Below are 22933 nucleotides of genomic sequence, written 5' to 3'. Positions count from 1 at the left end.
TATGCCAGGAATAGAAATACTAAAAGAGAAATGGGGAAATAATGTTCAGTGTTCTGTACGTTCATTAACTACTACTGAAGTTTGGTATCATTCTAAAAAAAAGAAAATAAAAAAAAAAATATTGAGGCAGGTATTAAGGTAACTTTATAGTGGCAAGAATCCATTTGTTTTTTCTTTCATTTGAGTGGATGTGAAAGTAAGAACTGCCTGCAGGATGCCTCTGTTAGATGCAGCATGCAAACTAGATTGATAGCCATGTTCCAGTTAAGCAGCACTTTCTTAATTAAGAAGTGCTGAACAGACCTTCTGCTTGTTCTCTTTAGCTTTTGCATAATACACACTAAAGGTATAGAACTGGAAGTTCAGAGAAATTTTCACCTGGTCTCCCCTTCTGCTTTACTGTCACTGTGTCTTGCAGAAAGCTGCCCAGCGGTTAGCTAGTGCTGAATATACCGAAAAAAAGTAGGGCATCTGAAAACCAGGTCATATTCCGTAGTGGAAACTGCAAGTACGTATAAATAAGCTGTGTTTTTAAAAACATTGAATGCATTGAAGCTTGATTGTGATTATTTCTGGTTCATAAAAGTCAACAACATAAGAGTTGATCAGGCAATGACAATGTATATCACGAGTCTGAAAGGCTGATGCCAGGAGGAGCCATATTTGCTTTCTGCAACATCAGTTTGGGTATCTTTGCTTGTAGTGGTTTAATTGGATTAAAATGACATGTGGCTTCTTTCTAAGGTCATGTAAGTGATGAGAAATAGAATATATAGGGACTGTGTGAACAAATAAGGCAGAGTAATTGAAAAAGGGAACTTCAGGGTTCATGCATGAATGTGAATATGTATGGAAAAAGGTGTTATGTAAGCATCATTCAATTACAGTTTCGGTGTAGATTGCACTCTTAATGAGCATTATCATGGATTTAATCCACTGCTTCCTTTCATAGTAGGATAGACTGCCTTGATGACTGTCTTGAGATAGTTGTGACAATTGCTCAAATGTAGAGTTTTAAAGTAGACTAGAGCACTGGTCAAGTTGGATTTTCCTATACTCTGGCTGACTGTAGAGGAATAGATTTGTGGATTTAGGATGTAAAACACTATTGAGAGGAAAAGGATGGATCTTGTGAGTCTCCCATCTGATTTGAGGATGTTTTGCAACAGCTTGCCACAGTTTCTTCATGGTATGTGGTTATGGCTGGAAATACAGTTTACACTGGTGTTAAGTTAGTCTAAATTAGTCATTACATGTATCGTGGAACAGATCTTTGCGATGAAGAATGTTTGCACTGCTTACATCTTGTCCATATGGAGTTGTCAGAGTGACTGGAGAAGTTCAAATATCTTGTAAGCATTGCAATCAAATAAAATCAGATTATTGATTATTTTTTAGGAATGGAATAAATCTGGAGGAAACTTGCTGTAAAATTTGGTGTATATCAAGATTCTCCAGCTTGCTGCCTTGCTGTGTCTAACTTCCATTATTGTGTGCTCTACATTGCTTCGGGGTATTTATATTCAGGGGTCTCTTCTCCCTTTAAATACAGGCAGACATCAAAAAGTGTCACTTCCTCAGCTACTGGAAGTATAGTATACCTATATTGTTACCTATGTATGGGTTTTTACAAGCAACTGCAACAAAAAAATCAACACAATTGCATAAATATGAGCTAAATATGATCTAATTTTCAAGTGATGAAATACAAAGTTTGCTTCCTTTGGTAAACCATTACGGATTTTTTATACCAAAGAGTGACTAAAGTGCTTTTTATGCTTTTCATGCATCAGTGGTGTGATAGAGTAAATCATCTCTGCGTGATTCTGTAAAAACTGCCAGAGAAAGACATTCCTACACGAATGATTCAAAATATTCATTTTGAATTATGTACGTTTCCTTTTGCATAAAGATAAAATTCTGCACAAGGAACCAGTTTTGCAAATGGAGATCAAAGCTCTCATGCCTTTTGTTCCCAGAGTTTTTCCATAGATTGTATAATGAGCTGTACTGTTGCTTTTGTGGTAAATTTTTGTCTCAATGTTTTTGCCAAGCCCTTGATGGCGCTAGGTTTCTTCTTCCCTTAAGCAAGCTGTACTTAGTATTCTTACCCCTCTGGTGGCTTTCATTGCTTACTAAACCTTGTTACTCTCTCATTACCTTGGGAATAAGAAGCGTCTCTAAAGACACCTGATGTCATTACAGCAATGTCAGTTTAAAAAATTTCCTTTTCCCCTTGCTAGCAACGAGCAAACATCACAGACCTATTTTTTTGAGCAGGTAACATCCATTTCCAGTACAATTTCTTCCCTACATCCTGCTTCAGATAACACTGACAACTGTATGAAATCGTGTGTTGCAAAGCAGTGCTCTTAAAGGAAACGAACAAAATCTTGATGATTTTGAAAGCCTCGGGTGTCATGAGTTGCTTAGCTGTTCATATACCATGCTGTTTTTTCCTAAGGGTAGCTAAAGTAATGATTATTGTCCAACGTCACAGCTTCCTATGGAACTATAGGAAGACACCCAACATACTCAACCTTACTAAGTGTTTTAAATCTGAAAGTCTACTGGAGATATTTGATACAGGATGAGTAAGTTAAATGTTTGTGTTACCTACCAAGGAAAAATATAGTTCAGAAGTAAAAACGGCTTGTCTGTTCTGAGCAAAAGAAGTTGAATAGCTGGAAACCATTAATCATGGGGAGTTTAGATTTAATCATGTTCCTCTTGAAGTCTGTGAGACTCTTAGCTCCTGACTTCATCCTTTCAGGACTGGGTACAAAATGAGATGCCTGGCGTGCTTGATTTCAATCTTAATAGGTCATGGCTTCAGTAAGTATGTAAATGATAGCTAAATGGAGGTTCTTTTTCAAGTAGTGGAGCTCTTTTGTTTGTTTGTAACACTTTGTCTACACAAGTTTCCTATATCCTATGTTTGTGACAGGTATAAAATGAAGATAACACTAGTTCTCCAATGAACCCTTGATAGCAAAAAAAAATAAAAAATAAAAAAATATCAAAAATCAAAAAACAACAACAACAACAAAACAACTAACCACCCTACCAACAAAAAACAAACCAGAGTCAAAGCAGTAATTTATATGTGATGACAACACTTAAACTGCGTATGTATTTTAATAAAGCATGAAAGTGGATGCAAATGAGGAGCTATGCTCAGAAAAACTTGGGAGGAAGCAGAGTACTGTGAAAAGCAGATGCATGGCAGCTTTTGCATTCTGGCCCTATGCTATAGTGAGTGATGTTGGGTTTTATTATTCCTTCACTTACACAGATTAATTACCTGTGAAGAATGCCTCATGTATTTGTCAACGTGAAATAAGTAGAGTTAATGTTTCAAGCTCAACTTCACAGAAGAACAGTTAATTGGAAAGCAAACACAAAAGACCTAGCAAATTATCTGTGCTAATATTACTGCATATGCTAAATTTATTCCCACTTGATATGTCTAATAGGTGAAAGTGGTCTGGCTGTAACTTCTATTGCTGTGAAGTGGGTTGGGGTTTGGAAGTGACAAGCAGCTACAATTACAGTAAAAAAAAACAAAAAACAAAAAACAAAAAAAAAACAAAAACAAAACAAAAAAAACAGCACTTTAATAGCTTTTAAATTTCTTTGGGGGTTTTCAAGTGCAATAAAACTAGACTTAACCTTTTAGACTCTGCCTCTACTAGTTTGTGTAGTTTATGCAAAGGAATCTGTTACTATAGTAGAAATGGCTTATAGCATTGAGACAGCTAAAGCCTTTCTGCCTTACTACAGTTCATTTAATTTGAGCAATGGCATTTTGAGGAAAATGATACCATGAAACTTCTGTGCTAGAATACAGTGTTTTGAGTATTGTAACCAATTGGTTCATTGCTTTTGTAGTGCTCTTCTTCCTTTGTAGCCACAGAAAACTGATATATAAAGGGATGGTGGAATCTTAAAATCACATTTGATCAATTGATGTTAAGTACTGTGGAGGCAGTACTGAAAAAATTGAGACCACTCTCATTGTAATTCACAGCAAGAGATGTTAATTTCTGCTTATAGATTTGTTGTTAGTTTAGTGTCATGTAATGAAGTTTTTCTCCAAGGTTTTATTGTTTTAAAAAATAGATCTCATCACTGAGTGTCACTGTACGTATGAAAGAACTAGGTCCATAGTTGTTAGTTTTGATGCTGCTGAGGAAGGTGGTGGAGTTCGAACACTTCTTGATGATTTCACTAACTATTGTACCCAAATTAACTTGTTTGGAAAGCCATTCTCAAGAAAACATTCTCTTGTGGCTTGCCTTCCCTCAGAACAAAATTTGGTGAAGGCTGTATCAGTCGAGCTGCTTAACTTGCAGCTGAGTTCACCTGTATCTCTTCTATTTGCTCACCTCTTGATATTTCTTCTGTTTATAGTTCAATAGAGTTGTGTTGAAGTCAAAAGATTTAATTCAATCAAATCTTGTTTTTAAGAGGAGGTTTGTTACAGCAATTGTTTTTATCATAATAATACAGTAAACCAGCGCTGCAGAATTCTTACTTGGTGATTTAGATTGTACTTAGTGGGGTCACCAGCATCTTTCCAAAGGTCTCCACAAATTGTGCTCTTCCCCATTACTTTTTCCTATTTTTATTCTTCCTTGAAAAGAAACTAGTATTTGATCTTCTGAAAATCAACCGTGTCAGGAGTATAACTTACGGCTTTAAATACTCCTTAAAAAAATACAAATAAATCCTGTTTGATTTAACTGCCAACATACTCAAACGTAGAAATAACCTACCTCAAATAACCTGGCTTGTATCTGGCTGAGATCATTCTTCGCAGCTGCTATTTATGAACCTTCCATTGGTGTTGTCTTAACTGATGTCCAGTAGTTGTGGCAAGGAAGCTAATAAACCTGTGTTCAGTTCTTGGTTAATTTGCTTTTGCTACTTCTTTGCATGGTGATATGCTACTTACATTTATAGGAAGTAAAGTTTTTTTCTCAAGATGCTTGTATGAACATTTTGTATGCGATGTTATGGAAATACTTCTGCTTAGGCAGGAAACAGGACAGCTGGGGACATCTGTGGGGGAATTCTTTAACTGAAAGCTCATCATTTTCTTAAAGAGAGCTTGAAATCCTTCAGTAGAAAAGTCTGGAAAGTATTACAAATAATATTTATTAATGAGTTGACAGTTTCTAAGATATTTCAGTAGCCTTCATTTTTGTCTGCTTGTGAATGTTGCTAATATCAGAAACACTTAAATTATTAAAAATGGAATGTTTATACTTATTGCAAAAATAGATTGTGCTGTATTTTTTTCAAATATTAACTAGTAAAACAGGAATATAAGAAATGCTTCCAGTTGGAGAATAAGGACTGAACTTAAAATGCCAGTTTCAAATTATTCTGCTCCAAATAAAACAGCAGGCTTGAAGACTTTGCTTTTTTTTAGCTGTAAACACGCGCTACTTGTGTAACCAGTATAAAATCAAGGCTTACTTCTTTCTGCAAATAGTACTGCACAAAACACCTCCTGTTCTACCAACTTGTCAAACTAAGTTTTGTCACTTTTGGAGGGGAAAAAAAAAGTCCTTTGTGCTGGGAAGGACATCTTGGCTATGAGGTAGGTCAAGGAAGTTGAGATGCCTATGGAAAGTGCAGTGAATGTTCTTGCTGCATTTGTTAGCAGCATAAGTAGGGATGTTTGTAGTCAGGGATCTTACATAGGGGTTTTAGTCTTCGCAGTGTGTTGCAGGTATTCCCTGGAGAACGCTACTGTTATCGGCGGTATCTGCTCCTCAAGAAAGTTCCTGTTGTGTTTCCCCTGTCCCCACCCAGCTATGCAAAATGGAAGTCTGCTGCCTTCGCAGTGGTTTGTTAGCTCAAGGAGAAGAGACCTATGGGAACACCAGTTGTGGAGAAAGATGCATGACTATTTCCAACCCCACTCTATAGGAATTACTATATGGGCCCGCAGCAGGCAGGACAAACACCTCATGATGAGAGCAGTGGTGCCTGTCAGGCAGCCTTTGCCACAGTGGTCTTCAGTTGTGCGGCCTGGTTAGGAGCCATGGGGACAAGAAGCCCCTTGACTCCCAGGCCTGTGCAGCCAGGAGTGAGAGGGACGCGTGCCTCTGGAAGGGTGGGGACTGATGTCTTGTGGCTTACAAAAGCTCTGGGCGCTGCCCTGTTCTGGTTTGTTTCCCCTTGGCAGGACTTTGCATGAGCTCTACTGGCTTGCCTTCGGGCCCGATTCAGCGGGCCGAGACAATGGTGTGCAATGTTCTAGGCATGTCCCCGGGGAGCAATGTTTGCTGCTTAATAACAGGAAAACTGTTTATCATAACAGGAAATACAGAAATAGTTCCCTAACTGTGACATGGTGACTGCTTCTAATTGTATGATAAGTGTATTTTTTGTGTGTCTTTGGAGAAGAGGACTCTGAGCAGCATGTTAGAGCTGGGCTGTGGAGCCTGGCATGCTGTATTGTGCCTTGCGCTTTCACTGAGGCACAGAAGATTGAATTCACATGGATGATTTTATCTGGAGTGGTTCTTCTGAGATGCTGCTTCATTCTGTTGACCAGCAGATTGAGTTTTATCAATGGGGTAGCTTTAAAGTCCTTTTTCAAGGTTAATTTTACCCATGTTTAGCTATGCCGGTATTCATTAAGGCATGCTATGCTGCTGCTACCGCCTCCTAAAAGACAGTCTTCTAAAGTTGTGAGCTTCTGTCTGATTTTGATGGCTTCTTAAATTTTCCTTCTTTCTGCAGAGCTGTCACTTCATGTTAATCATGTTGATAAGTGTAACGATATAGATACTGACCAAGTATAACATACCTTCCCTTACATGGTCTTTTAGACTTACCAGGGCAGTCCTCTGCAATATGATAAATGTATGTCTCTATTCTGTTGTTAATCTGTACTATCATTTTCATCTACTTTTTGCCCAGTAACTACTCATGTGGGTTTTCTTGAGTTATGGGAAAAGCCTAATTTAGCACTGAACCTGAGCTCATCAAATGAAGTCAATGAAGCTGGGGAGGAGCAGTGTGCTGGGCTGCCGGTTCTGGGCTGTGATTAAAACCAACCCAGATACTGCTTGAAACAAGGTCATTAGGTGATGCTGTAGGGAACAATGTTAAAAATGCTAGCATAGCATTTTCTATCTGGCTCCTAAGAGCTCGAAGATTGATTCTTGAAGGGATTTGTGAAGTCAAACAGCTACTGTAACCTTTATTTTTCTCAATTCATTTTTAGCCTAAGAGCTTGATCATGCTTATATCAGCACTGATTATTTATTTATGGGCAGAACTCATGTTCTAGCTTGATCTCTGAGTTGTTTTATACTTTTTTTTTTTTCTTTTATACTGAAACATTAGTGACTTCTCTAAAACATGAATCTGCACATTCCAGAGTAATAATCTGGGTGCTAGCTATTTATTTTACAATTTGAAGCTGTGAACTGTGCTCATCTATTTTATAAGAAATATATTTAAATTGAACTCTGTGATCATCTTTTGGTAGGTAAAATATGACTACAAACAGCGCAGCAGTCACTGTAGTGCTTTCTGTGTGCTCAGAACTGCTATCACTTAGCTTTTTAAAGAACAACATCAGTGAATTTGAGTGTAATCTTGGATGTGTTTGTCTTTAAATGAATGTAGAGTTTCACAAACACAGGAAGCTATTGCTGGATATATTCAGAAGCAATCTTGGCACAAAGACAAGAATACAAAATATAACTAACACTCTGGGGGCTCTTTAAATCCCCATTGCCTGCCCTACTTTTTCTTCCATAATATCCTTTAGGCAGCGTTTCAGTGCTGTGCTCAAATCCAGTGGCATTTGTTACAGTCATCTAACATCAGTTCATACTAGTGTGATTGAATAAATAGCTTCTGAGTTCACTCAACAACAAAATTCCTCTCTCTCCATCCTAGATAACTGCAGATACTATATAAGAAATGATGTTGCATATTAATGTGTCGGTCCTGTGGTGAAAATGTATTTTACAGGTCTCTTCTATACAGTCCTTTTCAAGGAAACATTATCTTTCCCTGCAAGTTACTGAGCCTAATGGGGACTCTGAAAGACTTCAAGCAGTTCAGAAAAACTAGTGCGAAGTAGCAAATTCTTGGATCAAACATTAAGCTGAGCTGATAAATGTTCTGGTGGTTAACTAATCATATGCTGGTATGAAGGAAGAATTGCAACTTTAGTTGTGCCTGCCACTGATTCAAGTTTGGTGATTCATTTTAGGTTCCAAATTCATTACAGGGTTTTTTGTTTTGTTTGCATTTATGGCAACAAAGTAGAGCTCTAGAGTAAGTAAGCAGAAAGTGCCTTTCATACTTAAGGACTTAATTCTAAAAGCTGTGAGACCTGAGTTTGGGATTTCATTGAAGTTCTTCCTACAATTGGTTGAAATGACCCTAGGTTTTAAAAGCTAAGTTTGACAGATCTAGAATAAATTTGATGTCAAAAATTGAGCCTGTTAGTTTATTACTTACAAATCCAAGTAAGAGAGTGTCTCTCCCAGTTACTTGATATGTTTATCCTGAGCATGCTTACAATGCTTGATAGCCCTTTGGGATGGAATCATTTTAAAAATTATTTGAAAAAAAAAAAAAAGCTGTCTAAATGTCTGGCTTCTCAGCACATAGCAGACTACTGTATGTATGTGAGAACAGAAGAAAAAACTTCCCCTGCTAGCTTGTTAGTGTCTGCATGAAAAAACGTGATGTGAAGGCAATTATAGGCAGGGATCTAATCTATGTGAGGTCAGATCAGGTTTGAACTAGAAGAGAAGGTACCATGACAAGCATGCAGGGGACTGTGCTATGGTGAGACTTGAGACAGTCGAAGTATGGCAAAGTGCTTTTTATGTCTTGGTAGCGATTACTTTGCTTCTGCAAGGAATGATGTAAATGGTTTCTGAAGTTTTTTTTTCCAGTCCTATATTTGTGATGCTGAGCATCGCAGTCAACAAAGAGCTGGACTCAAGCATTAGGGAAGGAATGAGTTCAGGCATTGAAACTCAGATAGCTCCTTCCTTTCTGGCTGCGTTTCAGCCCTTTCACTCCCTGGCGTGTGTGAGAACTTGGAGCCACAAAAAGGGTGGACTTGTCATTTTTCCCTCTGGTACTGTGTGAGGGTTTCCTACACACACCTACTTGCATGTACATATGTATAGCAGGGCTTCTTTCCGTGACCCCACCCTCTGGAAGTCTTTTCCCAGATGTGAAGTTATCTTAATGTCTGCAAACAGGCCAGCTGGCAGTCCTGAACGTATTCAGGAAGGATGCAGAGTTGGGGAAAAGGGATTGGGATTTCTACTGGGGAGGCAGTTAGTGGGGTCTGGGAAAGATTTGCAGATGGTGCGAACTAACCATGGCAGGACTCCTTGTTCCAGTTGACTCTGGGGCCTGACTTTGCAGACCCAAACTGAAGCAGGAATGTCAAAAATACGTACCTATGGCGAAACAGTAGAGGGCACCAGACAACAAGGACCAACGTCTTGTACAAGTAGAAATGGAGAGTGAAGGTTGTGGCGAAGAAACGGGAGCAGAGTGTGAAGAACACCAGTCTTCCCTTTGCTTGGCTCTCTGGGCGTTTCAAGGATGACAAAGCACAGCTGCAGCTATAGGAAGGTATGCAGAAAAAAGAGGACTCCTTCAAATGTCTTTTTGCTTACCTAGAGCAACACCTGAAAAAGAAACTTAATAAAATGTAAACTCCATACATAAACATAATTGCTAGCTCCTAAATGTAGTGCTTTCTTTTCTTTGCTTCAGAAACTGGAGAATCCAATGATTTATGGTTGCCTGTGGGGGGTGTATGAAGAACTGGTTTTAGCAAAATACACATGCCTAAACCAAGGATAACGGAAAGAGATCTGACAAGCTTTAACTTGGTCCTCATTGACCAAGACTGCAGCACACCGTAACACATCTTCATGCAATTGCTTTCCATCATGTTGTCATCTTTGTGCTTAAAAATGGATGACTCCCTGCATTTTTAATGTGCATCAGGGCTTGATTTATCAGTGTACATACAGCCACTCTATCTCAGGTCATAATACATATGCTCTAGGCGTTAGGCATTGTTTTGATTTTTATTTCCCTCCCCACCCCACCCACTATATGCCTAACTAGCTTGTGCTGGATTTTGTCCTAATTCAGAACAAGCTAAAATATCAAGCGTCAATATTGCTCTCGGTTATTTAAAATAAATAAATAATTAACCACAAGAAGCCTGATCTACTGATAGCCTAGCGGATGTGTGTTAGAGTTGTCTTCTATAAGCTGCATATCATTTCAAATTTATTTAATTTGCAATCATCTCTGAATGTACAGTCAACTTATTGATATCTTTATTTTTGTAGTTGATGTACAGTTTGTATTCATGCTTGATACAACTAGCTAGATGAAAATCTTTCAGTTCTAGATGTTGCAGTTCCAGTAAGCTTGGTGACTAAATATATTACACATGCAATGTTAAGACACAATATAAAAAATGATTCTTCTCAAAAGTCAAGTAAGATAGATCTGTGCTTAATAAGGTAAAAACTGTTAAAGGCACAACACTGGTAGTCTTAGAGTTTTTTTCTATTTATTTATTTTTTTATTTCCTTCCATCTTCACTGACTTTGTCAAAGCACCATTGGTAGGGCTGACAAAATGCATGGCCATTTGACATCATCTCACCCACTGCTGAATGTTCTGTCATGAAGACTGGAAAAGAAACAGCTACTGAGGAAGTGAAAGAAACGTAACACCAATGCAACATCGGGCACAGTTCTAGAGAATCTTTATCTCCGAACTTCAATTCAAAGCTTGCTCTTTTAAAAAACAAACAAACACAGGTTTGTTGATCAAGAAGTTGCACTAATGACGTTTGTGTTTCATTTGGGAAGCCACCAGCAATTTAGAAGATAATACATCTACTTAGTTTAGGTGTCTTTACAAATGTCATAATCCACTCTCTTGAAACACTTCAGTGTAAGATTGATATAGGTTTTAAAACACTAATACTGATCTTCAGAAATGTGAATAAAAGCTAAGGCAACATGAAGATTTTCTATGCCTAATCTATATGGTTTTAAAAAAAAAAATCATACCAAATTACTGGCAAACTGAACTGTGACGTTAACACACTTCATCTAGGGGGAGAAATACTGTTACAGGAAATCATTAGTGCATTTGACAATGTCCTAGAACAGCTCAAGAGCTGTATTCTATAGGACTAGTGACACCTTAAGGAACAAAAGACACATTGGTGTTAATCCCTTGGGTGAAGAAAGGCATGTTTTGCACTTGGAAATACTGAGGCTTTGACAGGTGGTTAATATTAATGGCTGAGTGCATACAGGGACCCAGCTCAAAGGCTGCCATGGGTGAGAGTCTACTGTATTGGGGGTAGGAACTTGAACGATGATATACTGAGGAGTCTTAGTGCAGTGTTACACATCACTGGCATTTTACTTGCTTTGGTTTCGTGGCTGCTTCCTCACTGCAGGCAGAATCCCTTCTTCCTCACAAAAAGACAATGGGAACATCCTCCTAGCCCAGCAGCAAAAAGCATCACCGTGTAGGGCAAAGGCTTCACTGCACACATGGTTATCACTTGGAAGCCTGAAAGAATGAGGTATGTTTTGGAACACCTAGCAAGGAATAAGCTGACAGCTGCCTGCAAAAGATTAGTTAAATTTTGTGGGGTTTCTAGGCCTTTGGTGGATGTCACGCAAATGCTCGGTCAGGAAAATTGTTTGCTCTGTCTTCCCTCTGTTGCATGTATTTGCAGGTTTCCTCTTTCACCCATGTTACTGTGCGCTGTAATGAACTGGCGCCCTTGTTTCACGCTCGGTTTGTTGTGTCAACAAGCAGGATGCTAATGAGCTGCGTGCTAGATATTCAAGTTTCCAGGTAGCATCTGTAGGCTGTGAGACTCCAGCGTGGTCTGTGAGAGACATTTGGTTTCTTACCTAAGAATCAACGCTGTAGCGGACAGGAGGTGTTTGACATGCTAATGGTTTGACATGCTAATGCTCTCTGCTTCAAAAGAGACCTGCTCCTTTCCAGCTGAGACCCCAGGTGGCCAGCGCTGAGACACGTGGGCTCAGCATGCAATTAAAACATCACACAGGCACAGAGCTCTTTGAAGTGCAGGAAGACAGCTGAGACCTCTTTCCTTTTCACTGCTATGTGAATGAGGACAGCCAACGACGTGCTGGGAAGGGAGGAGCAAAAAGGGATACATTTAAAATGCTGTGTCGAGGCTAGAAGTTAATGCTATAACACTACATCAGTGGCTGAGTTGGCATGAAAGGACAGGTACAGGCTTCGGAAACAGTGCTTCAGACTGAACACCTGGAATAATACGTGGTAGCTCTGCACTTTCCTCCCAGTGCTGTACCAGCACTGCATAGACATATACATCAGTGCTGAAGAACCTTTGTACCTCTGCAAAGAAAGGCAGAGGCATTTCTGATGTGTAAGTTTAAATCCCGCTGAGTCTCATTAAGCAGCGGTGTCAGGTTTTGCCTGCTTGCAGTTAAATTTTGTTCAGTTACTGCAACCGCTCAAACAGCCTCGGTGGTGGTGGTTTTGCCCAGAACAATTTGAAAAGGATTTGATGGTAGCTAACCTAAGCTGATGTTCCTTGGCATAGGCTTGCGCCTGACCTTGAAGATTCAAGAGGTTGCAGTCAGATCTAAGGAAAGGGAGCAGCACAGTTCTGCTCTGGGAAGCACGCAGCTATCTAAGGCTGCGGACAGCGCAAGTGAGGGCTGCCTGCACAGGTTTGTATGTAGACAGGCCTGAGGCAGCGCTTAGAAGCAAAGCATTTCTTCAGCAGCCCGTATTTGTACACTCACTAAGCTGGACCCTGGGAGGCATGGAAAGCTTTCACTATTTGCCAAGCTGAATGGAAGCAAAATTTGGAGTTGACCAAGCGGTGGAGCTGCAAGGAGGGCTGGGAGACTTCCACCCAAGCCCAGCCTTTCAAGCCATCCACAGACACTAATTTAGTTATGTTCTTGGGGACCGTTTTCCCTGTACCTTTGTGTGAAAGTGCTTTCTGGGTTCATAGCCTACAGCGTGAGTTCTGTAAGAATTTAGGATTGCAACTTACAGCTAGCCAAATTTCCAGTTCCTCTCAAATACAATATACACATGGCTCCAGATTAAATCAAGTAGCTTCTCTACTTGTAGGGATGTTCTTAGGTGTCCCTCTCTGAAATGCCATAGCTTGTCACTAGGCAAACGTGTTAAAATCAAAGTGGTGAAATCAAGTGGCTGGTCAGTCTTTGTTCTATTGCTTAAATAGCTTGTCTGCGCTGTGGGAGGGGAGAATTGCAGAGATTATTTTGAGGCTTCTGAGTTAGCTGTGTGAAGACTAACAAACAAAGTGAAGTTGTGTACCCACCTATGGGCTGATTCAGATGCTAGGCTGAGATTTGGTAACTCCCAAAGGAAAAATCCTGGAATCAGGCCCATGGATCATGCAGCATTGCATCTGATGGGACCAGCTCTGTTATGGGAGGGAACGTTTAAGCATCTGGAGTAGAGATGCAGTGTACATCTGGTTCTTAAGCCTGTGCTAAAAACAGGTAGACCTTCAAGCTTACTTCAGTGCTTTTTGGTATACTTGGAGAAATTTGATCCAGTTGCTGATTTTTCTTCAATTACATTGTTATAGTACCTCTTAAAAAAAAAAAAATCAGCAAGTGTACAGTTAGCACTTACAATTGAGTGTAAAAGAGACCTTTTGGAAAAGTGAAGGTCTGGTATACCTTCTTCTCTCATGTTTGGGAAGTGAAAATATCCGATTGCTGTTTCAAGTCTGAGCCCAGTTGGGGCTGTACAGAGCACACCATCACCCTGAAGGTCAAAGCAGTTGAATTTTTTGTATGATTCCCAGTAAGCTTTGTGTAAAGGTTTTTGTTTAATGTTACGAATATATTTTACAGTGTTAAGTAATACACCATAGTTCTTACTATGGTTTAGTGAGCTTGGTAAGTCTCTTCTGTGGTCCAGTCTGCAGCGAGGGCTGTGCATGGTCAATAGCACCTGAGCTCTCAGGATAGCCATCCAGCTAGAAATGGGGCAGGGTGCTGAGAGGAGGAAGGCATTCCTGCAGCCTGTAGCTCTGCTGGGAAAACCCCCTTGCCTGAATATAGAAAACGTTCTGGAAGAGTGCACGTCTGGCCTTCTGGCAGGTGAGACACTCAGAAAAAAGCTCTACCCCTGGTGTTGTGCCCACCAGTGGGCTGTGAGAGTGGGCCAGTTGGGCAATATTTGCAGGCTGTGTGTGGAGGATGTGTCTCTGATCCCTTCCCATGAGTGTGCCAGAGCTGGTGTGGGAGGCTAACTGGAAAGTGAGGAGTAACCTTGCGGTGCAAGCAGGACTTGCTGGGTCGGTTCTTTGGCTCTGCTCAGCAGCACTGTGGTGAGGTAGAAATCTTGCAGCTGTGCACACACAAAAATCAGGGTTGTTTGTAATGCTTTCCATTCCCAAACTACACTGATGGGATTATTGCAGTTTTCTATGGATAGCATCTTCTGCTCTGGGATGTTCATGAGATCATCGCTTCAGAGAGAGTGTCCTGGAGGCATGACAGCACGAAGGTGTGTGTGAAAGCCTTGACCTTCAGCCTGTGTGAGACCAACTCTGAATGCTGGGCCTTACTCTGAACATCAGGTCACCGGTCTGAGGGCAGGCGCAGATGCTTCCTGCAGGGGAATATATATTGGGTTGGTCATTTTTTCAAACTGAATCCAATGACTGAGTAATTAAATCACTTTGTAACCAAACAACTTAACAACCTGGTATCATTAGTCTTCCTGTTTTTACATGGAGCCTAGAATTACGCTGAGTTCTGTGTTTAAAACTGGGAAGTGTCAGCTTTTAAAAAGAAAAAATAACACTCAGAGCTGGTACCTGAAAGACTGTGCCTCCTTAACCTGCCAGAAACGTCTCATTAGTCAGTTTTCCCATGTTGCTTTTGTAAGTGTTCGTTGTTTGTGAACTAGAGGATTTCCTCAGGATCTGGGTTCTTCCACAGATCACTAAATGAGCATTCCTGGTAGTAATGAGCTGTGCTAATGAGGGGGGTATTCAGTGGGAGAGGAGCAATGGCCATGGCACTCACCAATTTATGCATCAAGTCTCGCTGCAGACATTAGCAGAAGGATGGGTACACAACCACCTTGTTTGAATATAGGATTGAAATACCTGAGTACTGTCGAGCTGTTGCAATTCACATTCTTTTTGAGCCTTTGTTGAAAAGGTAGGGCTGCTGTGTTCTTGCACTGTTTGGCTGCATTGCAACAAACCTGGTAACTGATGCCCAGGCATTTTCTATTGATGCGCAGATCAAATGACAGTGGGGAGTGGCTTTCTGGGTGACGTCCCGTGTACAGTGATGTCAGCCAAAGATTTAAAAAATTCAGGTGTGGCATAATCTGCCAATTAAACCGATTAGTACTCGGGCTAACTCTTGAGAGGGAGCACTGTCTCTACAGCTCTGCTTATTGAAGTATTTTATTTAGTCCTTTTGCCTTACCTAATACTAGACTTCTACCTAGTACCTTCACTGAAGCAAACTGTGAGCTAACGTAGGGCCATGCTGAGGGCTATGTGCTAGCTCTCTGGCCATCTGAGAAATCTGCTGCTGGCTCACAAGTGGTCCTGACTGCTTGGAAGCTGTGGCCCTGGAGAAGTTCTGCGACCCCGGTGGGATCGGGATGGAGTGTCTCGCGGCATTGCTGGCAGAAGTTAGAGCTAGTCAGGAGGCGATGGAGGCTGGGCAGAAGGAGCTGAAGCGTGACATGGAAACATCTCAAAAGGAAATCAGAACAGTGTTAGCACTGCAGAGGAGTCAACAGCAGGTGAAAGAGGAGCTGAAAGCAGAGGTGAAGTCCAGTCACTTGGATATAAGAAATGTGCTCGAGGAAATCCAGCGAGTAAGGGAAGAAATGGAAGCTCGGTTAAATACTCAGGCTGATCTGGTCTTACTGATCAAAGAAGTGAGCACCAACCTGACATGCGTAGACAAGGCTTTCCAGAAGATGGAAGAGAGGCAGAAAGTTCTTACCAGCCTGCACCTTCCTACAAGAGAAGACATCGAGCATGGATTTTTCTTTGAGAATTGCTTGCACAAGATGCATGTGAATTTTCAGAAGCCCGTGGAAGCTAACGGTTTGGATGAGGAACATGGAAACATGGTGGTTAGGGGTAAGACCATGGTGATCATAGCGCAGGGATTTGGGCTTGTCATGTGGTTTCTTTTGGCTATTTGCAATGCTTGTAAGAAATATCATTTTTTTTCTTAGAAATTAAACCTCTTGTAGGCCTTCATAGTATATGATAAGCAATGGAAGGCTTTGATTTGGCTCTGCCAACCAAAAAGTGGGTGCCGGATGTTTCAGCTGGCAATTTAGCAGCAGCACACAAGATCGAGAGGCTCAGGAAAGCAGCAGGACCTGGCTAGTTGAGTTAGGCAGCCGCTCCAGTACTATGCCAAGTGCTGTGCAATGCTGAGGCTCCTCAAAGCAACTGTATGGAACGCACCCCAGTGTGTGAGTGGCTCTGTATTTCTTGCGTCTGATTACCTGCTACCCAGAGAAACTATGCATGGGAAATGGTTCTCCTTATGGAAAAACTTGGGATGGGCCTAATAGTCTTCCCAAAGAAAAGTCTCTCCAGCTGCTGTCCATGCAGTGACATCAGAGGGAGTGGGAGGATTCCTGGACCTTTTTCAAGGTCATAGGATGTTCTTTTTTGCCAGCAAGATACTGAATCTTCTGTGACTGATTCAGTGATCAGAAGGCTCAATCTTTACAAAACTACTGCTGCTATTTTTATGGATTAAAAAAAATAATAGTAATAGGACTCTATATGGTGATTGCGTATGGTTGCTGTGCTGCAGGTAGTACTTGAGTATCTGTGACTTACAGTCTTCAGAAATTGAGCATTTTAAATAGATTGGGTACTGTGTTTTCTAGACTGTTGGAGAAGAGTCCACAAGGGGAAAATCTGTTTTACTTTACAAGTCTGACTTGCGTAAAGGTGGCAAGTAAAAATGGTGAAGTGAGGAGGACTTAGGCTGGTGACTGATACTGCCTTAACTTAGAGTCCATCGTTGATGTGTTGTATCCATAATTAGACTTGATGCCTTTGTTCTAACGAAATCATGGCTTTTGTTTTGACATCATAGTATGGCTTCTATACAAATCTGGAAACAATCTGTCATTGCCCAGGGGTACGCAAGCCATAAATAAGCATTGGAGTGCTGCTGGCGTTAATCCGTAGAGGCAGCTCATGCTACAGAGAGTTGATGCTAGCAGAGAAATGCTTTTCAACATCTAAAGTGGTTCTGCAGAGCACATGCCTGTGATAAAATTGTTAACAGGAATGTCACTGAATTTCTCTTGTGCACATTTTTTTTGTTCAGCTTTTTTTAGTTCAGTATCCAGGGTTGGCTTGGATGAACGTTTGAAGGAGCTTCTCTGAAGAGGCTTGGTGGTCTGGGCACCACAATAAAAGCAGTGGTGTGAAACTGGCAAACTGATAAAGCCAGGCTGTGGAGACAGTGGGTAGTTGGAGTCTGTTGTCATTTGTGGTTAGCTGTTGTATCAGGGTACTTATTTAAACAAAATAACTTCAGTATGTAACAGTATCTGATGTAATTTTTTTCCCTTAATAAAAATTGTCTGCAACTCTTCGTACAGATGGGAAGCAGCTTTTAGTGCTCTGTTGGGGTCCTAACAAATAATGTTAGTCACTTCATACAGTGAATTAAGTGTTGACATTACTATCTTTATTAGTAAATTTATCCCGTACCCTTAAACAGAGAATTGGAGCACTATTGCTGATTTATTGTAAGGGAAGCTTTTAGGGAGGGAGATGGAATAAATGAGAGAGTAGGAGTACATGAGCCAGTTGGGCAGGGAAGGACTGAATGTACGCCTTTATTCTCTAGTCACTGCCCTGTTTTGCTTCCTTTCCTCCCCTTGATTATTGCCTCTTGTGATTTTTTTATTTTATTTTATTTTTTTTTAAGAACCTTCAGAAGGTGACCAGTATTTGCTGGAAGATCGCTGGGAATCTAACAAGATAGCTCTCAGATCTGAACCCTCTTCCATTTATAGAGGTGTAAATGAAACAATGTTATGTCTGCACTGAGAGAAAAAAAAATGCCCCCATTAGGTAAAATGGTGGTAAAAACATACCTGGAACTGGCAGCCAAGCTTGGTCTGTTTGCCCTACTGATTAGAATTTGGTTTTTGATTTGGGTTATGTTGACACCTTCAACAGCTCTACTATTAAACAGCAAGGCAGTATGTTTCTAATAGAAAATACACCCTGTAACAGTCAGCATCTCCTGAGCAGGAGTGCAGTGAGATCTCCAATAATGCAAGAGTGCCCAAACATTATAAAGCAGTAATGCTGACATTTCTCTAACTAAGGGAGGACAGGAAATCTTGCCTGGAGATGATTTATTTGGAAAATTCATAGTCATAGGGGGGCCCTTCACACGCGGCTCAGCAAGAGGCACAGATGACATCAGTATTTTGAACAGAAAACTTTTTCAAATGTTCTGAAAATGAGCGAAGTCTATGCAAGACTGGTGTATAATGCAACAGTTGATGTGTCAGACTAACATTAACTGAGAGTCACAGGTTTATTTTTAATATTATTAAGTTATGTGATTGAGGCTTTCACTGCTGGCAATATGCAAGAGTCACTTGACAACCTTCATACCAGGGCTTCAGAAGGGATTCATTAGCAGCTACTTCTCGTTCATTAATTTGTCCCTGTTTTTTCCACATGTTCTTGTTTTTCTTTTCTCAGAATCTCATCTCTCAGGTTTTATCGCTTTATCTGGAAGAAATCTTGTTAAGTTGACACTGTACAAAGTAATCTGCTCCGATGTCTTCATTAAAATGCCAAGGGATATTTATGTATTGCGTCAGCCTTCTATTGCGAAAGTGTTTGCTTGTCCTGTGTGTGATCAAAAGACTGGCCCTATCTGCACTGCAGTACTGTATCTTTTTGGTCTGAAGGCAGCAGAGAAACCTGTAACCTCGGCAGTGTTTACGAATCCAGGGCTGGGTTATGTAATGCGGTTTCCTCTGGCACCACACAATTGTGTACTGTGAAGGGACTGAGGTTGCAACATAACTGAGAATATTAAGTGAGCTATGTAATTCTTGGACCGTGAAAAGCAGCAGGGCAAACTCAAAATATGTTACATTTTAGAGCATTTTTAAGTATCATCTGTGAACTAAATTGCTGATCTAGAAACTTGTTGGAAGACCTTTGGGTAATGGAGCTCAAACCTGAGCTGTAGAGTGGAGTTCTTGCAGTAAAATTTTTTTGGAAGGAAGAAAGGAAAAGATCAAGGAAATGTGGGGAAAATGGATTTGTATTCAGTGCTACCTTAGAGTTTAGAAAATATGAAATACATGTTGCAAACGGAAGTGGTTGACTCATCTTAAGGTAGAAACAAGTCAGTGGATGGGTATGATTACAGAAATCTTGCATTTTATGTAAACGTTTATTAAAATCACAGAATGAAGATTATGCTGAAAAGAAAGCCACAATACACGAAGGTAAGGACAAAGAGCAAAACATTGTACATGAGGTTATGGTTCTAGAACCCAGCCTGTCAGATGATTATGTCTGATCCACAGTGCTGTGGAACAACCCTTTCTCCTAGTTAGTGTTTCAGGATGAGTTTAGATCTATTTTCTTTTGTACCTGCCTTTAAATTTTCATTAGACATAAAGTACAGATTAACTTGTTGTTGTTTTTGTTCCAGTTGACAAGGGCAAGCAGCGGAGTCCAAAAAGCTCATGCATACAGACACAGACCTCCACAGATGCGCATTCACCTGGCACAAAAACAGCTGAGTTGACACAGTACAAGACAAAATGTGAGAACCAAAGTGGAATCATTCTGCAGCTGAAGAAATTCCTGTCAAGCAGCAACCAGAAGTTTGAAGCATTGACAATTGTGATCCAGCACCTGCAGTCTGAGGTAAAAAAAAAAACAAAACAAAACAGAAGTCTTGCAACTAATCCATTCTGACTTTAATTTGTTGGACTGTTCTCAACAATGGCTTCTGAATATATTATACACCGATACATAATATCTGCATTTCCACTCCAGTTGCTGCATTCCTGTATCTTCTTTCTCCTATGATTCCTTTTCTAATGCGATACATTGCAAGTTCCTATATTAACTATATGCCTTCAATTAATGGTGTTATTATAACAGAATGTTCTCATGTTACTGCCATTTTAAATAACCTTTAATGTGTATTTGTAGCCTAGAAATAATTTCTAGTAAGTTGCAAATAAATCAAGTACAGATGTGGTTACCTGTATTTAATGAAATAAGGGTGGCCACTTGCTCTATAGTTCCTATCCGTCTTCTTGTGGAACTTCCAGAAAACTTGCTCCAGGCATCAGTTGGACAGAAACAAACAAAAAAACTCAATGTGTTTGACTGCCTCTTTGCAGCTTCACATCTTTTTCTGAAAAGAAGTTTCTAAAAGTTTGTATTCCTTCAGGGCTGAGCACCTCTTCAAGTATATACTTGAAGTTCTGCCCCTGTAGGAAAGTCTAGTTTGAAGAGAAAATCTGCATGACCTTGCTTTGTTATCTGATATTGGAAAGAAGGTTAGATAAAGAGTGGATATGCTTTTCAAATAATTGAGAATGAAGTGCAGGGTACTGACTATTGAATCCTGCATTATTGGTAGTATCTTTACAATTATCAACTTCATAAAAAAAAAAAATAATAATAATGCACCTGTAAAAAAAATAATAATAATGCACCTGAAATTTAGTGGAGTTTATCTTATGTGTGTTAGTGTTTGCTTGTCCTAGTCTGTTCGACATACAGAATGACTTCAGAAGTTTGATAATGCACTAGAGTGTCGGTCTGCTTTGAAAGATTTTGAGAGAAGAGAAATCTCAAGTTAGGGGATAACAGTTTTGGATTTATGCTGCAACAATCGATGCAGACTTTACTAGCAGTTCATTTTGTATTTATAGCTAATGTTCCAAGATTGATACCAGTTGTATTTTAGCCATTCCCATATGTAGTGATTTCATCCAATGTATAAAAATCACTGAGTTGTCTTAGTATGCTGCCAGAAACACAGCATTCTCTTCTGCTGGGATAATATCTGTTCACTCTCCTTTCAACTAAAAACACTGCATTATTGTTAAGTTCAAGTCTGGTTCAACTCAGAAAGAACAGTTGCTTTTACTGAGCTTTGTGAGGTTGGTTTGTTTTAGTTTTTTAAACTCTTGATTGGAACATTTTTCTCTAATATAATTTAAGATCTTCAAAGCAATTTGGTTCAAGCTTTTTGGGTGCCTGTCATCTAATACAAACTTGTGAAATTTGGACTGCTAAACTTCTGTTCAATCTTCACGATACTTTATAATAAGCACCTAGATTTCTGGTAACTTTTATAATTAAAATAAAAATCTTGGCCCAGGTTCTTTCAGATATTTTGTATTGCAATTTTATTTTATTTTTTTAAAGAATACCTAACCTGTGCATCTTTACCTGATATTTTAGTAAGACTCCTGTCATATGTACTTCTTCCAGGCTGTTTTATGGTGTATTTACAGCCTAGGCATTTTTTCCAGGGATGGTTATTGAGGGGAAAAAATAAAGTATGTAAGGTTGAGGGAAGAGAAAAGAACTTCATGGGGGAGAATAATTTTTCTGCCTCTACTTTTTTGTTATTATTTTGCATGTGGAAAGAAAAAAATATGTCAATTATATAAATTAAAATCAATAAAATAAATTATAATCATTAAAATAATAATAAAATAAAATTTAATTATTAATTTAATTAAAATTAACAAAAGCATATCAGTTATATAAAACCAGTAATCTAGGAGTGTTAAGTCAAAGCACTTGTAACTGGGCTAAAAATTGATGTGTTGATGTACCTGCATTTGTTTCAGGTATTGACGTTCTCTTCTTTCCCAGGATAAGACAAGTCCTAGGTGAAGAGGCAATGTCTTACTGTACTTAGTGTAGGACTGAAGAGGACATTTCTGCCATGGTTGGTGTAAGCAGTACTCAGAAATCTGATGAGTAGCTAGGGGAAATATCCTTCAAGATTTCTGCATTTTAGAGAAGACTGAAGAGTGGTCTTGTTGTGTTTTGGTTGTTTTTTCCTTCCTTTCTGAAGTGTGCATTTTGGTCTAGCTAACTTAATCCAAACTGGCTGTGCATTTATTTTTTGGAAGTGTGTCTCAGAGATTGCTTCAATGTAGTTCTCAAATTTTGGGGATAAATTCAGGGAGAAACTTAGAGGGTTTAACTCAAGCTGAAAATCACTGCCTTAACTACTGCAGGGCCAGCAGAAAGTAGCTTCAGCTTTTATGAAAGTAGTTTTCATTTTTTTGGGGGGGAAGAAATCAACTAATCATAATCTTTTTTATTATTATGTGAACAACAAGGCTGTGCTTCCCACTCCTCCTACTTGAGCAAGTGTGAAGTAACACAGTACAGCTTGAGCTGATAAAACAGTATGCTGTCACCAGAAGAAGGTCCTGCTGTACGCTCCTCTGGTGCTGGTCTGTCCGTGATTCAGCTTTCTGCTGCTAGAAAGCTACTCTAGCCATAGAGAGAGCATTTCTTGTCCAAATTAGTGACATGAGCCATTCTTCTGGTCAGAACCAGTGCAAGGGGGAGGCAGGGTTGAGGACAGGCTGCCTGGATAGATAGAGAAAAGAGTGAGGGTGAGCTGCTGCAGCACTTCAAGGCTGTATGTTGCAGCTAGAGCCTCTTGGCAAAACCTGCCCCAGCCTTTCCTCTATTCCCGACGGGAGGAGGAACTGACAAAGCTGAAGTTACTGGGAGAAGTGAATCAGCTGCTGCTATTTTTTTCTTCTCTTCAAGAGGTCC

At 39.9% G+C, this 22933-nt stretch overlaps 1 protein-coding gene across 8 annotated transcripts in view; it reads left to right on the top strand.

The window, feature by feature from the left end:
- Nucleotides 1-22933, top strand: part of MTUS1 (microtubule associated scaffold protein 1) — a 112522-nt gene that overhangs the window by 64114 nt on the left and 25475 nt on the right. For 6 of the 8 annotated variants that reach the window (XM_038178203.2, XM_038178204.2, XM_038178205.2 and 3 more), the window contains one exon: nucleotides 19815-20032. In XM_038178203.2, coding sequence (XP_038034131.1) covers nucleotides 19815-20032 — 218 coding nt within the window. Of the gene's footprint in view, nucleotides 1-12462; nucleotides 12482-15476; nucleotides 16226-19814; nucleotides 20033-22933 lie in introns of those variants that run through there. The other 2 variants (XM_021274028.3, XM_005021902.6) reach the window with 2 other exon arrangements.

This window comes from Anas platyrhynchos, chromosome 4, assembly GCF_047663525.1.
Source record: "Anas platyrhynchos isolate ZD024472 breed Pekin duck chromosome 4, IASCAAS_PekinDuck_T2T, whole genome shotgun sequence".
NCBI classification, from domain to species: domain Eukaryota; kingdom Metazoa; phylum Chordata; class Aves; order Anseriformes; family Anatidae; genus Anas; species Anas platyrhynchos.
The sequence above is the reverse complement of the archived record's forward strand: the minus strand, read 5'-3'. Positions and strand labels throughout refer to the sequence as shown.